This window comes from Polistes fuscatus, unplaced genomic scaffold, assembly GCF_010416935.1.
Source record: "Polistes fuscatus isolate 324 unplaced genomic scaffold, CU_Pfus_HIC Scaffold9, whole genome shotgun sequence".
In the NCBI taxonomy this organism is placed as follows: Eukaryota; Metazoa; Arthropoda; class Insecta; order Hymenoptera; family Vespidae; genus Polistes; species Polistes fuscatus.
The window spans coordinates 5570426-5585742 of record NW_025113173.1 but is presented as its reverse complement, the minus strand read 5'-3'; the positions used below and the strand labels follow the sequence as shown (position 1 = coordinate 5585742).

The 15317-nt window shown below is 36.9% G+C and overlaps 2 protein-coding genes and 1 long non-coding RNA gene across 4 annotated transcripts; 1 reads left to right on the top strand and 2 right to left on the bottom strand.

The window, feature by feature from the left end:
• Positions 1-3948, bottom strand: LOC122525354 (outer mitochondrial transmembrane helix translocase-like). Of its 2 annotated transcripts, XM_043648089.1 has the most exons (8): positions 3582-3948; positions 3189-3431; positions 2909-3110; positions 2619-2815; positions 2364-2542; positions 2100-2285; positions 316-1747; positions 1-44 (listed from the first exon to the last, which is right to left on the bottom strand). In XM_043648089.1, the coding sequence occupies exons 1-6, from the start codon at positions 3735-3737 to the stop codon at positions 2123-2125; spliced, it is 1140 nt and encodes a 379-aa protein (XP_043504024.1). In that variant the 5' UTR covers positions 3738-3948; the 3' UTR covers positions 1-44; positions 316-1747; positions 2100-2122. The 2 variants fall into 2 exon arrangements, with proteins under 2 accessions (XP_043504024.1, XP_043504022.1); XM_043648087.1 differs by having other exon boundaries at positions 316-2285.
• A 238-nt stretch (positions 3949-4186) lies between these two features.
• Positions 4187-5662, top strand: LOC122525357. The gene is made up of 5 exons (XR_006305764.1): positions 4187-4295; positions 4389-4469; positions 4549-4930; positions 5056-5332; positions 5405-5662. It is a non-coding gene; the product is annotated as an uncharacterized LOC122525357 (long non-coding RNA).
• A 585-nt stretch (positions 5663-6247) lies between these two features.
• LOC122525356 lies at positions 6248-7721 on the bottom strand. Its single transcript, XM_043648092.1, has 3 exons — positions 7562-7721; positions 6962-7147; positions 6248-6711 (listed from the first exon to the last, which is right to left on the bottom strand). The coding sequence occupies exons 1-3, from the start codon at positions 7620-7622 to the stop codon at positions 6494-6496; spliced, it is 465 nt and encodes a 154-aa protein (XP_043504027.1). The 5' UTR covers positions 7623-7721; the 3' UTR covers positions 6248-6493.
• Between the last annotated feature and the right edge of the window lie 7596 nt (positions 7722-15317).

The following is a 15317-nucleotide window of genomic DNA, read 5'->3' as shown; positions in this document are numbered from 1 at the left end:
TTTTGCTTTCCTCCGCGTTCCTTTAGCCTCTCGATCCTCCACTCCTAATCCACGAGCGTGAAATATGTATATGTAGTATCGAGATGCTTCGTATGTGTAGCAACCGCTAACTAAGGAGAAGAGAGGGGAGGAAACGGAAAAACCAAAAGAAAGAGAACCAAAAGAGAAAAAAAAAGAAATAAAAAAAGAACGGGGGAAAAAGTAAAAAAGGGAGCGAAAAGGCAGAGTTAATTAGCGAACGGAAGTGATGTTACTCCTCGTAAGCGTCCATCTCAAATACTGCTTCTTCCATAGGCGACTGTTAAACGTAATTACGATTGATAAAACTCGCACAGCGAAACTTTTCACCACCGGCGCCATTCACGATGACGCGTCCATGTCGTGTGCATGCACCACAGTCGTTTCTCGTACGGAGGAGAATGAATGATGTCGATAGACCGCTTACACCGCGGCATTACAAGGGAGGGTAGAGGCTTTGTCCTGGCTTGCTTTCTCTCTCTCTATCTTTCTTTCTCGGAGAGTTTCGTTCCTGGAAATTCTCACCGAACGATGATAGGGCGCTCGACCGTCTCACTTTGCGCGCATGCGTTTCATTTTCTTCTCGCCGGCCAATCAGCCCAACTCTTTTTGATATCATCCGCGAATCTTCATACGCTCGCAACCCAATCCTTTCTCTTTCGATCATTGGCCGGTTATAATCGATATGCGTTGCGCTGACCAATAAACATCAAGCCGCCAATTTTAAATTCGAATATTATTGCGCATTTAATTATTCGTACAAATTTTCCACTTATAATTTCAATTCGTTTTAGGAGCTACATTTTTTTTACAATTGTGGATTTGCAATTGAACATTGGAATGTAAAAAATTTTCTTCTTTTTATTTACGTACATTTAACTTTCGCAGTAATTCGAGAACAAAGCTTTTGTCTATTATATTATAGTTATATTAAAGATAATATTAATTTGTTTCGTATTATGTTTCGACACGAGAACACTGGAATTTGTGCCATATTTGAAACTTCTTTTTCTTAAGATATCTTTAAATTTGAATTGGTAAACCTTTTCACTGATGTATCAAATAATGAAACTTAATGATTAATATACCTAAATCGAGCCAAAACTTTTTCTTCGATTACGTATACATATTCTATTAAGATATATTGATATACGATCGATCAATTTCAAATATAATATCGTAGATAAAATCTTTTCCTTTTTAACTACGTAAGCATAAACTTTGCGTAAAATAGAATTCCAATATTTTACATTGTACTATGATTTTATTTTACCTAAATGTCATTTTTATTTCAAATATAATGATATTTTAATCTAATAAAATAATAAATTATAGAAAAGAAAATACTTGAATTTGTGCATTTTTCAAAGATGCAACAACGTTTAAATTAGAAGGAAAAGTAGTTATCTTAAGTTTCATTTATGTATTCTTAGTGTGATTATATTAATAGATAATATATTACTGTCTTAAAAACACAATTGATTCTATACAATGGATACATACATATTTTTTCTTTTTTTTTTTTTTAGTTACATATTTAGTTATATATTAATAGGACTCAGAACAGTTTTATGTTGCCATTTATAATACAAGATGTCTGATTTTATGAATTACATAATTCAAAATTCACGAAAAGTACACCTTCCTCAACGACCAATAAATATTTTTATACTTCTAATGATCAAATTTCCATATGTGAATATTTTTGTTCATCGCTATTACGTAAACTCTGAAAACAATAATAGGATAGTTGGAAGATGTCATGTAAATGCAATTTGGTAATTTAAATATACATATGGAAGATGATTTAGTATTTTGAACACACTCAATTTTTCGAGAAAGTCTAATGATTCTTTCTGTGCTTTCATAAAAAAAAAGGAAAAAAAAAAGAAACAAATTCTCATAAGGTGCACATATCTCAACAATTGCAATTTTGATGTTAATTGTATATCATAAAATTTCCAGGTATTTAATTAACCGTGAAAAGATAGAGCGCAATTATAAAAGTGTTCAAACAAGATCTTTGTTTGGTTAAACATAATTTGACTTATTAAATAAAAATTAGTTAATGTTATACGTGCCAACAATCTCGATCCTCTTGTATTCAATCTAAATCTAACTTAACAGGATTTAAGGTTCCTGTATGCATCTTAGATGCCTTTAATTTTTTCTGGGATGCGAGAAGATCTTCCATCATTATAGGACGCACGGTATCATGGAATTCTTCTTCATCTGTACTACCACTATTACATGTATCGTTTAGATCGCTACAATATGAAAAGATTCAAATATTTCAAGTTCTTCAAAAAAGACATTTTTTTTAAGCTACGTAAGCCAATACTTACTACGTATGTGTTCGTAGATAATCTCTGACACGATATATAGATGCATTTCTACATAGTTCTTGCAAATCCGAGCCAGAAAAACCTTCCGACATTTTAGCTATCTTCTTAATATCTACGTTTTCTGCAATCGGTTCATGCTGTAAAATTAACTTTAGGACTTCTATTCTCTGTTCTTCGTTCTATAGCAAAGAAACATATTGATGTTAGTATCAAATAAACATATCAAAAGATAATAATATACAATTTATGTATTACAGGTAATCCTATATAAAATGTAGCAGGCATACGCCTAAGAATAGCTCGATCTAAATCTTGAGGTCTATTTGTTGCTCCCATTATGATGACGGTACAAGATGGATCTGTTATTAAACCATCCCACATTGACATAAACTGCGCTTTCATCATAGCTGTTGCTTCATGATCTTGTGAATTGCGTGCTCTCAAAAAGGAATCTGATGAAGTCGAAGATAACGAAACATACATAATACATCCAAGTAAGATATCATTGCGTAATCACACAAAATTCTAATGCTTATTCAATTAACCTATTTCGTCGATAAAGATGATGCACGGTTGAAGTTTTACAGCTAAGGAAAATACAGCAGAAGTCAATTTTTGACTCTCTCCGTACCATTTATCGGTAAGAATGCTAACGTCCAAATTAATGAAACGAGTTCTAGTTTCTTTGGCAGTAGCTTTTGCGATCATAGTTTTGCCACAACCTGGTGGCCCATGCAGCAAGACACCCTGAAAGAAAGAAACATTTATGAGACATGATTGAATGCGTTGCTAATATCGCTGAGATGGTGCATTACTTTTACAAACCTTTGGAGCTTGCGTCAATTGAGAATCTAAAAAGAGCTCTTTCTTTTGTATAGGGAGTATAACCGTCTCTTTAAGTTCTTGAATAACATGTTCCAATCCAGCAATATTCTCCCATGATACTTTGATGTCTTGAGGATCGACTAAATGACTAGCAATTATGATTTCATAATCTGTTAATTGATCCATATCAACGGATAATATAACACCATCTGATTTTGCAAGCTTACGCAATTGTTCTCGAGTCTAAGTAATAAACGAAAGTAATCATATCTTTTATTATATATCTGTGTCTTAGGCGATATAGGTTAGATTTATCTAACAGTACAGAAAACCGACAATAATAAGATAGGAAATATTTTTATCGAGTATGTGCATGGAAAAAGAAGGACTCACCTTTTTTTTAGCTCTTTTTTTAGCTGCATTCGTAGGATCAAGTTGATGGACGAACCATTTCATTGTGAAAAACCCCACCGCAGTTACGAAGGAAAGTCTTGCGGCTAGCAACAATATCTCATAACGAGAAAATCCGGGTCCATCTGTTACATTCATTTTTCTCACGCTTTAATATCAAAAGAATTCACTTTACAATTCTTAAAAGCAATAAGAAACACATTTAACCGCGTGCATGAATCCTAACCTCTACGATTATTCGTGAAAACAGAATTTTTTAGTACTTTTCGACTAGGTCAATTGGAAGGAACGGATGGAATATGAAGTAATGAGGAAGAGAGAGAAAGTGCAAGTAAGAGAAAGAAGGAAAACGGATGAACGGGAGGAACGAGTGGAACAGAAGGAACGAGTGGAACAGAAGGAACGGGAGGAACGGGAATTGCGCGGTAAATTGTGCGCCATTCAAACGCTCTGATGCAAAAATAATAAAACGAATTCTATTGATTCATTTGTTTAAATAATATTCCAGGTGATGAATAGAAAATAATAATTATATTCTTCTTTTATTTAATAATATTTTTATTTTGGAAAGTTTATAAGAGTAATATGATCGTTAAATATTAAAAAGTTATTTATACGAAATACTGGAATAAATTTAACTCTTTTTCCATTTTCCTCTTTTTTTTTGGATACAATTGTTGGAGAAAACGATTACAGGTAAAATCAAAGCATTAGAATTCTATAGATTTTTCCATTAGATCCATGAAAAATAATTTTTAATTATTCGAACTTGTTCGTTTGAATTTTTAGCTTAATGATGATTCACCACAAAATCTGATGCAATCTTTTGACGAATCTATGAAATTTATAATAAGTCTACAAATAGGAAAAGTAATTCTAATTTTCCTTAACATTGTATCCACTGATAAGCACCGCGATTGTTATTAGTAACGTTCTACTCTTTTCGCAGATTAAAGGAGGTTCTTAAAGAAATGATTTAAGAGGAAGACACCCGGTGTGGTATTTAAACGACGAAGGATTCCCCCTTTTCGTATATAGGTGTTCACTTGTGCGCCAGCCACGTTGAAAAGTGTTTTCCGCATTATGAAGATACGAGGTTATATTATTACGGAGTTGCGAGCAGACGCCCAAGCGCGCAACACTTTCCGCCTTGCGAGAGCTAATTAAGCGCGCCTTGATGTAATAACGACCTAAATGCAGAGAGATGGAGAGACTCTTATTCCGAAAATTAAGTGCACTAAGGTCGACCCAATGAAAATCACCGATGGACTATCCTTTACCCCTTCGTCTTTCTTCGCTTGGAACTTTGCTAATGACTTCAGACGATTATTGTAAGTATTTGATCTTTCAAATGAAAGGATTATAAGGAATGTTCGTCCTAGTCATTTTAATTAATCGTTTCATTCGCAAAATGACATCTCGTTCTCGAGAGTAATCGGTAATTTCTAATGGACAGATAGGAGCGCTTGTAGGAACAAAGTCAAATACCAAAGTTGCAAATCGCTACGTCCGAGATGGTCGAAGCGGACGGTCTTAATTATAACGTCTCAAGTAACGAGGGTTGGCATGGGTCGCGACGTTAATATATGGGTAAGAGAACCTAAACACAGCCATGCCATTGTATGTACCGCGGTGTTGGATCTGCCAAGGCATTAATAGTCTCACGTGACGTAATTAACTCGCGACCACCGAATTTCCGGCGTTATAACGTGATGTATACTGTGGCGAAGAGGGTGTGTATTCCCTCTTTCTCTTTCTCTTTCTCTCTAAACCTCCCTTTATCTAACTTTGTTGTTTTGTTTCAGAAAATCGAAAATTCCTCTAGCGATTATGAATCAAGTAGGATTCGTACGGCCACCTGTCGCTCGAAATACTGATCGATGTTATCCAGGTTGATCCTAACGGTATAACCATGGAAGACTTAAGCCTTATGGACTACACGTGAACGTTTTACAAAAGATACGAAAATACGAACATGCGGTAAATGGTATAAATATTTTTTATTTATTAGTTCCAACAAAATGACGATTTAATATCTGACATAAATTTACTCTATGAACAAAGATCATTTTTAAGATAATATGTATATTTATTTATGTATGCGTAAACGCATATTGTATGCAGGTAGTATATTGTATGTACAGGCACGAGACAAGTCTTTCGAGAGATATCGACTAATATTTATTTCTCTCGATTGCTACTTTTTACGGAAAGTTAATTGCAACAGCTGCCACGGATGACATAAATATTGTTGATATTTTGGTGTAACTACGTGTTTACTAGCGCGATCAGCAAATCGAATTTTCGTCCATCGATCTTAGGCCGATCGTAGCTACTAATCCGTTTTGTACTAATTACGTGCTTTTGTCTCTTGATACTAATTATCAGGGACAATCATCTAGCTGGATCGTTTTTCGATTAAATCAATTCTCTAAATAGAATATGATCTTCGATCGTCTATTATTAGTATTATTAAACTTAAATGACGTTAATAAGGACGGAAGAATTTATTTTAAGAAAAGTTAATTGCGAAACGCTTCATATATATATATATATATCTCTAAGAAATTGTCATTAACGAAATTTAATCTTATGTATAAACTAACGAAGAAGTTCTAATCTATTTTATTTCCATCTTCTTCCTTTTTTTTCTAAATTCTTTACATAAAAATATAAAAATGAAAGATATATATATAAAAATAATATATGTATGTATATATCAATAAGTCTTCGTTTTAACAAATTTGCCTCGTTCAGGACTAAAATTCTCTAACGAGTAATCTTATCAATCTAAAATATTTCTATACTTTGTAAATAGTATTATAATTGTGGACGGATTTTCGTTGCTAACGAGATTAAATATTTGTCTTTCAGTAGACGCGTGGTGCTCTAATTTATCTTGTAAATAGGATCGAAAGAAGAACGCTTAAGGTAACAAAGATTATCGTAGAAAGCGAAGAAATTGAAGATGCCCCGTTACAAGAATCTTCGGAGCAAGAACATTCTTGCCAATAGACTCCATTCTCGTAGACCCCCCAATTACAGACACCTGTAACTCCGGTACTGGAAACAGATGCGCACCTTCGTATCACTTGCCGCCATCTACCGTTCCCTTTAAGAATGATAAATAGGTAAACACAGGTGTAAAACGTCGTGAACCAGTGAAAATAGTGCAGCAAAAATTCAAATGTGAATTTGGTATGTAAATTTAATTTCCTCTAACGTAAGTTCATTTGATTAAAAAGTCAAATGAAGCGTGTTTAATATCAATTTTTATATATTTTAAGGGCAAATTGATACGCTTCGATAACTGTGCGATTTCAAACAATTGCAAGGAATACCAATGAAATATTAATACTCACATATGAAGCCACGAGGACTTTGCTGCGTCAACTTGACGCAAAATGTACCAATCGTGTGAGATTCATCGGTACTGCATTCTACAGGAATGTTCCTCTCTTTATCAAATTTTCCATAAGCCCCACAAAGATCTTCGCCTTCCGGATCAGCATCACTGCTGCATTGGTAACACCGAATAGCTTCGCATCCTGATCGAAAAAAATATTTTTCAATACTAATAGAACTCCCTTTATTTTTATTTCATTAAGAGATTTTACGATTCAACAGGTCAAAACGTTTTCTTCGATTCGTTTAAAATTCAAGTACTTCCAATTGTATAAAGAATCTTAATTAGTTATTAATGAATTATTAAGTAGAAGAATTAGAATGCGTGTGTATATATGAGTTAGTTTGAAATGTTTATATATTAATTAAAAAATTAATTTGATAATTAAAAAAATTATGAAAGTATATTTTTTGTAAATGAAAAAATTCCAAATAAAAACAACGGGGCGCTGTTGTTTTCCAACATGGAGATGGCTCGACATTCACGAACGGCCATTATTCGTGAATAGCATCACGATTCACTCACAATATTAGACATGCGACGATTTTATTCTTACCTATCGTCGCGAATAGTAACACTGTACAAATTATGCTCACGATCTTTTTATCGATCGACATTTTAACGCGTCACGAGCGAGGATTTGTCGATTTCCTCAAAGGACGCGGTATACACGCTACGACGATCGTATGCACACTATACGTACCTGACGTCATTCATAGGGCGTTGGTTAGTGTGAGAAACGGCGATGACTGTAAACTCCCCACCTTAGCTCTTACCATGTCTCGTAGTGGCGAGTACAAACGTTCAGGAGCGGACCTTGTAACATCGTGGTCCCACGTTAAATAATTAACAATACGAATATACACATTTCCGTGCATTTTTTAAAAAGCAAACTACGTCTTTATATTTCTGTAACGTTATACGAAATTTTTCAAAAATATTAACCGTGTACTTTACAATATAATAGAAATGAAAAATCAGGTATATTTGTATAGAGTAATACGTGTAAGAAATAAGGCTCATAAACAATATTATTGAAATCATCGACAACAGGAGATTGTACACGAATAACGAGTAACGATGAAATATCAAATGGGAATAAGATAGATTATTCTTGATGTTCTGGTTGAAGGGACTGCTTTGGAAACGGGAATATATTCGCCAAAGGGAAACTTTCTGAATTAAGATAAGAGAGACGAGGGAGAATCGTGGGAACGTGTCTGAAAACGAAGAGTTCGCGTTACCTTAATAATCATCACGAGAGATTTGGAGAACGGAAGTGAGGTGGTAATAAGAGAGGACAAAAGGCACGACGTTATTACCGGCGGCAGTGAGTCGTGACTGGTCCCAAAGGATGTCTCCTTACAAGGCTAGACGAAAATGTAATTGTGTCTTATCTGTCTTGTCTTAGCTTTGCCGCATTAGCTTTCATCAAACGTCTCGACAAAGAAAAAGAAACAATGTTATCTCGTAAATCGTTAAATAATAGCAATTTATTTGTCTTCTTTTTAGTCGAAGATGAAATAAAAAAACAAACAAGTCAAAGGCTAAAATTGTTAGCCGTGGTTGCAAAATCAAGGCCAAGTTGAATTTTATCGAAATATGCGTGTGTATATAGTCGATGTTCATTGATTGAGATCATGGTGCTTTCGACTGTGAAAAGACAGGTACGTTGGCATGATCGATAAATTATTCAAAACGACTTCCTATGATCTATGGAGGCGCTCTCAAGGCTGGCACCAGCGATCTATCCTCTCTGCTTCCTCTCGTCCATTCGTTCCTCAACACATCCGCTCTTCTCTCCACCCTTCTGCCATTTTCTCATCCCTTCGGCAGCAACATTACCTCGAGGGAATTCCTACTTTTCTGACAGCCTCCACCGCCGCCGCCGCCGCCGCCGCCGCCGCATTTATCCCATCCAGCATTTTCAGACAAGCTTTCAAAGGATGCCCAGAATCCAATAATTCCGATAACGGGAGACTCTCTTTCGTCTATACAGGGTGTTCGAATAATTACGTTCTCGTCCACGTGCCATTCCTAAGTTTCGATCCAGGAGACGATCGATTAAATCTAACTTTTATTCTTCTCCCGTGTTTCGTTTCTTTTTCGAAAAATAGTATACACAATTTTAAAGTAATATTATATTTTAACGTTATATCCACACATCTAATGTACGTACTCTGATATTAATGAGAACATATAAAATTCGAAGAGATATCGCATTATAGAAGTGGGTAGCCTTGATGAAGATAATTACTCGTTCTTGGCCACCCAGTATCGGACAAAAGTAAGCAGCGACCCTTCGGGAAGGGCAGGAAGAAACGTGGCTCTATGCCAAATGGATCTGAAGGGCAACTGTCGTGAGATAAAAGATAACTCGTCGAGACGTCGGTGTCCGACGAGTCGATTTAAAACGATTTTATCGATGGACCAACCGCCGCACCTTTAACGTTAAATGAGTTATACGATCCTGGTCTAACGATGCAAAGGGTACGTACCCTTCTTCTCCCTTTTCCGACCTTCGAGAGTACCTATATAGAAAAGATCTTCTTTGTCAAAGCTGTTATCGGAGATCCTTTCTTGTTGACTCGGGGGAAAAAAAGTAAAAGTCGAAATCGTAAAATCGTCCGAAAATCAAATACGGTTTATTACGCGGATTTCGTTGTTTGCGAAAAACGGATTATTTCGAGCAAGCTTACTATTATTATCGCGTTTAATTAAATCTGATATGAATCGGGACTTTGTAAGAATGAAAACGATTGGAATATCATGCACGATTTTCCGTATAATGTGGGTATCAGAGAACAATTTGGATTTAGATCGAATGACGCGCGTGTTCGTATATGAAATTGCATTATTTCACGGAAATGGAGAATCTGTTAAACGTTGCCACGCGTATTGTCACGGATAAGTCCACTTATCATCTCTTTTGTTCTCCTCTGTGGAACTTATAGGTATTTTACGTATAAGAATTTCACTTATCTTCGAGAAAACGAAGTCAATGATACGAATTTACGGTTGGAAGATACTTAAAGGTAAAGACAACAAGAGGAAAATTCGAAGACATTACGTCGGGGAAGAAGAAGATCGATAGAACGTTTTGCACGCGAGAGAAGGAAGGGGTTTAATTTATTGGGAGTACTTGGCTCCGGTCGTTGGTCCTCGAAAATCCTTGAGGTGTCCTTGCCACTCGACGCGATTCTTATTTTAATTCGACTTTTTGTCATTAGTCTTTTACTTATTTGGCTGGAGGCCCGAGCTTGTCTGCTCGCTGCATAATGCTTTCTATTTCCCTTACCCCAACGTTCCTTTCTTCTTCCGACTTTTCTCCTTCCTCCTCCCGACGACTTCTACTCCAAAGGACTATCTCATTAAAATGATTTCAGGTTGAAAAAGGTCTTTACGTAGCTTCTTTCTTTTCTACGCCTTTCTCTCCTTGAAGTATCTACAAGATACAAGCCCCCAATATTCGAGCATCAATAATTTCCAATCGCTTTTCTTCGAACTTTTATTAGACAAATTGGACGACGTTCAATAGCAATCGGTTTTAATAATATACTTCGTGCAAGCAAGCAATTTACAACGATAAATTTTTCCCTACTATTTTCGTTTTCGTTTCTTTGTCCTTATCTCTTTCTTTCTATCTGGAAAGAAAGGGGGGAAATGAAACGAGAAAAAAGAAAAAGGAAATAAAGATAAAGGAGGAAAAAAAGATTTGCTATCGCGGAAGTTAGGAAGGGACATCGTTTTTCAATATATCGGGCTAGCGCGTTAGGGTTAGCGCGTCAGAGGGCTGTTGACCGTAGGAGGGGCGAGAAAGGAAGAAAAATAATGCATCCGTCTGGTTGGGAACGAAGCCTCGTCGCCGTCGTTGGCTTTCCGTTCCTACAAAAGCTATGACGACGTAGCCCGCGGCCGTGTTGAATATTTCATAGAATAGCCACCATGGAAAACCACAGTGTTGAAGCACCCTCTCTCTATCTCTAACCACCCCCAGCTGACCCTCCTACGACCACCACTTTGGTTCTTTGCACGTTCGCATAACGCACGGACGTTCGCGACTGCGTGAACGTTTGCGTGAACGTTTGCGTGAAAGTTTGCGCGTGAACTAATGCGAGCTAGCGTGTACGCCAGACGGTGGGAGGGAAAGAGGGAGGACGAGGAAATGAGAATGAGAAGAGAGATGAACGTCGAGCAACGCCCACTCGTAACGGAACCGAAGTAGCTGTCCGGGAATTTACAATTCCCTCAGGGAATCGGCCGTGTGAATTTTCCAAAATTCGTCTACTGACCGTTGCAGAAACGTCTCTCGACGAAGCTACAACGCCGAACAAGAATAACCTATGATAGTTTAGGGTTTCTCGATTAATCCTTCTCTTTCCATAAGTTTACATTAGTATATCATAACGTCGATGCTTTGCCTTTAATCAAATGCGAGCTTTAATCTTTTCTAAACGAAGTTTGTAATTTTCATTTCTTTCCTTGTTTCTTTTTTTTCTTTTCTTTTCTTTTTCCTTTATTTGACGAAAACCTTCGGCAATTACATTCTTACTTTTTCGTCGTGTTTTTTTTTTTTGCGCGAGAAGCGCAATGCTTTTCGTTAGACAAACACCTGGCGCTTCCAAGCAACGATTGGATTTTTTATATCTGCACTAACACAGCTAACTTGAACTCTCACAAACAATCGCACCGCTACCAATCAGATTTTTCATGAAATTCTACGAACTTGGCTCGTTCCTGTTGATTAAAGGATCCATTTGCGGGATACGGAAATAGCTACATTTGCTATTCCAACGAGTTAGCTTAGCGTGAATTTTACAAAAATTCCATCCGCCATCGTTATGCTTTTCGTATTTACTGATTGTGCATTTTTATGCAGAAATGAGCGAAATAAAATTTGTTCTACCGGTGTGCGCATATGTTCAAATTGGATTTTTACAATTAGATTAAACGTATCTATATACTATCGATTATAATTATTAGTAGTAATGATCTAACAAGGAAATCATGCAAATATTATTTAACACGTGTTTGCGATTAACATACAATAACGATAGAATCGTTAAAGTCCTGTTCTACAATTTCCAGTACACCAAATCTCTTTCTTCTTACGCTATTAGGAGAATTGTGCTGTTCACTATTTCCTACCCACTCAGAAACATTTCCGTGATACACGTCCTTCGTCAAGTATTCTTGTTAATCCAGGAGGGAATCCCTTTGTCTCGAAATCTTACATTTTCGAGTCAACTGCTGCTTTCTGCATTATCCGACAGACTAATCCATGCGACGCACTAGAAACGAGTACTCCTAGGTTTTAAGCTCTTTCGTAGGAATGTTTTTCTACTCGAAAAGTAAAGGTCAGAGGTGGAGGATTGTATGGGTGTAGAAGAGTAGAAAAGAAAGGGTAGATGTAACTAGCGGTCGGTGGTGGCTTAAAACTTATACCATATTTTACAGAGGAAGAGCTTTATAGGGAGTAGTTATACAGACGAGGTGGCGAGAGAAGAGCAAAAGACTTCGAGACCTCGCATTCTTCAACTTTGTATTGAGAACTTTTTTCTTTAGTCTTGTTTACATAACTTCGCGAAGAAAGAGAGATAAAGGGAGAAGAAATAAGAAAGTAGTTCATTACATTTGATACACCTACGCATTGATTTTTTAATAATGCGCATACTTACGCTTTAGGTAATTTGAAAGGTTAACAAAGAAAGGTCATAAACCGTGGAAGAGTAAGCAATAATTGATGTGTCGTCGTCTATATCGGTCGTCTATATCGGTCGTCTATATCGATCGTCTATATCGGTCGTCTATCCTATCGAGTTCTCATATTTCTCACAGCAGATTAAATCGTGCGGGGACGTTCGTTCATTTCGACACATGTTTTTTATCATCCCCCACCCTTAATACACACGGAGAAAGATTAAGTGCCTTCGAGTTGAAACCGTAGGTAACTTTTTTTCTTTCTCTCCCATGCGTAGAATACATATCATCGAGACGCGCATTTATCATTGCTCGTTAGGTTTCAATCAAGGCTTAGAAAAATCCTGTTTCACCCGATTACCAGTAAATTTCATTGCTGCGTGGATTTTAATTAAATGAACGAACATGTTGCAAAGATTTGTTAAGGGTATTTAGATTGCATGGAAAATAAAATATATATATATCGAACGTACGCGAAAAACATCTAAAGTATTTTTATAAGTTTCATTTAACTTGAAATATATTTGACAGAAACGTACTGAAGACTTAAACATTTAGATTTTCGATTAGCAAAATTTAACGTTATCGAATATTCTAGTAGAACGACGTGACGATGATCGCATAAGTTTCTCTCTCTCTGTTTGTATCTAAAAGGCCTTATCGTTGTTAGAGAGTGGCGCGTGGTTTATATTCCACATTGGTGGTAGCTTCGAATATATCAACGACAGGGATTCTCTTTTACCCCTTTCAACCCCGAGTCTCCCCTGGTACGTTCTGGGTGACAGATGAATACGAATCGTAGCTATCCGCGAGCTGTCAATGCCGAAACTATTAATGGCTATCTATCGGTCATTGTGACAGTAGGAGGTGCTCGTGTGACGAACAACGAAATTAAAATCGTTCGACGGAATCGGAGAAATGAATCGATCTCGTTGAGTTTTGAACGTTTCGACATGCTTATTTGCCTCGTAAGATTTTTCCTATTAGATATTTCCTTTTCTCTCTCTCTCTGTCTGGTTTTCTTTTCACGGCAACGTTCATTTCTTAGCTCTTCTTCCGTAGTCGGAGAATTTATCCGATCGTCAGTCGCGTTGATCACTCTCGCGAAACGTAGTTCGTATCTTTTTCTATGTTTCTCCGTTTCTCTTTTTTCTTTTTTTTTTTTTAGTCGAAGAGAAGGTTACGATCCACGAAAGGGATTTACGTTCCGTCGATCGTCGGTGAATCTTCGGTCGGCCGGTGTAGCTCACAATTTCACGCGCTATTGAATTTCCCGCGCGATTTCGGAACACACAGAGAGTATCGGTATTGGGTAGGAAGCTGGAAAAGCAGATTTTCGAGAGCTGCCAAAGGAAAAATAGCGCTCTGTTAAATCTCGTTTTAAAACAAGACTCGAATTCATTGTAGCGTATTTTTTCGAAAAGAATCCTTTATCTCGCCCCGTGCTCGTTATTTTTTATTTTATTTTCTTTCCGCCAAACGTGAAATCGTATAAACGTAAAAAAGAAAAAAATAAAAGGTAGCTTCATTATCGCGATTATTCTTGTTTATTACTTTTAGTAACTCGTTACCGAGGAAAGAAATTATAAGCGAGAAAAACGATTACGGTCAACTGCGTTGTCTCTCATTCGAGTCACAGCTTTTTGTATAAGCTTTGTATCCCTCTGGCACAGGGGTGATACTATGTATATAGGGGGTTGTTTAAAGTAAAATGAACTTCCGTGCTGGCCGCTAAGGGAGCTGGTCATAAATATTCCTAGGAGAGATCGGCCCGATAAATTCGCAAAGTTTCTCGCTTGGTAGCGTTTTAATGGAGATCCTCCTCATAGGAGAGATGGAACGGAGGAGGGTGAATTTTTCGGAGGTGCAGCTTCCAAGGGGTAAGTTTTCAAGAGTCGTTCTTCCGCTGGTAGTCGGCCTTTATTTCTCTTTCAAAAGAATGACACGAGGGTGTCTCCGAGTCTTGGGACACGAGAACGCACTTCCTGGAACACGCAGAACGGAAAGGAAAGGGAAAGAAATAACCCTGTCGAATAAAAGTGTCTTCGCGATAGTCGATACATCGGAAACGAGAATGGTAGATGAAAAGAGTGAAAAAAGATATGAAAAAAGGAAAAAATAAAAGGACGACGAATATATTGTCAACATAGACGACTTCGAACTGGGTGTCCTCTTTGGCCTGCTCGTCGGGCTGCTCGTCGGGCTGCTCGTCGGGCCGCACGTCGACTCGTACTACTTTTTATCGATGGCTCTGGCCTCGTCGATGTCCGATACGTGTTCGAAGAGCGACCAGGGAAGGTAGACAGGGGAACGATATGCTTTAAAAAACGATGTATCTTGCTCGCGACGTGCATTTTCACAAAAAACACGTTCGGTCGCCTTGCTTTTCTTCAAATTGAAATTGATCGAACGAGAATTGAAGAGCTTATTTCGAAAGCTTGTTAAATCTATATTTTATCAAAATAGAACTTTGTTTCGTACATATATATATATATATATAATATATCGATCTTTTTATCTGTTTTTACTTTTTTTCTTTTTTTACCATATTTCCTCAATATCTATTTTCGTTTATCGAATCGAATTTCCCTTTATTCTCTAATAAAAGAATG

Bases quoted from the DNA above. Each gene is read 5' to 3' on its own strand.
- LOC122525354 (XM_043648087.1), bottom strand. From the start codon at position 3,737: ATGAATGTAACAGATGGACCCGGATTTTCTCGTTATGAGATATTGTTG. The intron at 3,111-3,188 runs GTTTGTAAAAGT...TCTTTCTTTCAG, and splicing joins AATTGACGCAAGCTCCAAAG to GGTGTCTTGCTGCATGGGCC. The intron at 2,816-2,908 runs GTTAATTGAATA...CGACTTCATCAG, and splicing joins CATCTTTATCGACGAAATAG to ATTCCTTTTTGAGAGCACGC.
- LOC122525356 (XM_043648092.1), bottom strand. From the start codon at position 7,622: ATGTCGATCGATAAAAAGATCGTGAGCATAATTTGTACAGTGTTACTA. The intron at 7,148-7,561 runs GTAAGAATAAAA...TTTTTCGATCAG, and splicing joins GTTACTATTCGCGACGATAG to GATGCGAAGCTATTCGGTGT. The intron at 6,712-6,961 runs GTGAGTATTAAT...TCATTCTTAAAG, and splicing joins AAGTCCTCGTGGCTTCATAT to GGAACGGTAGATGGCGGCAA.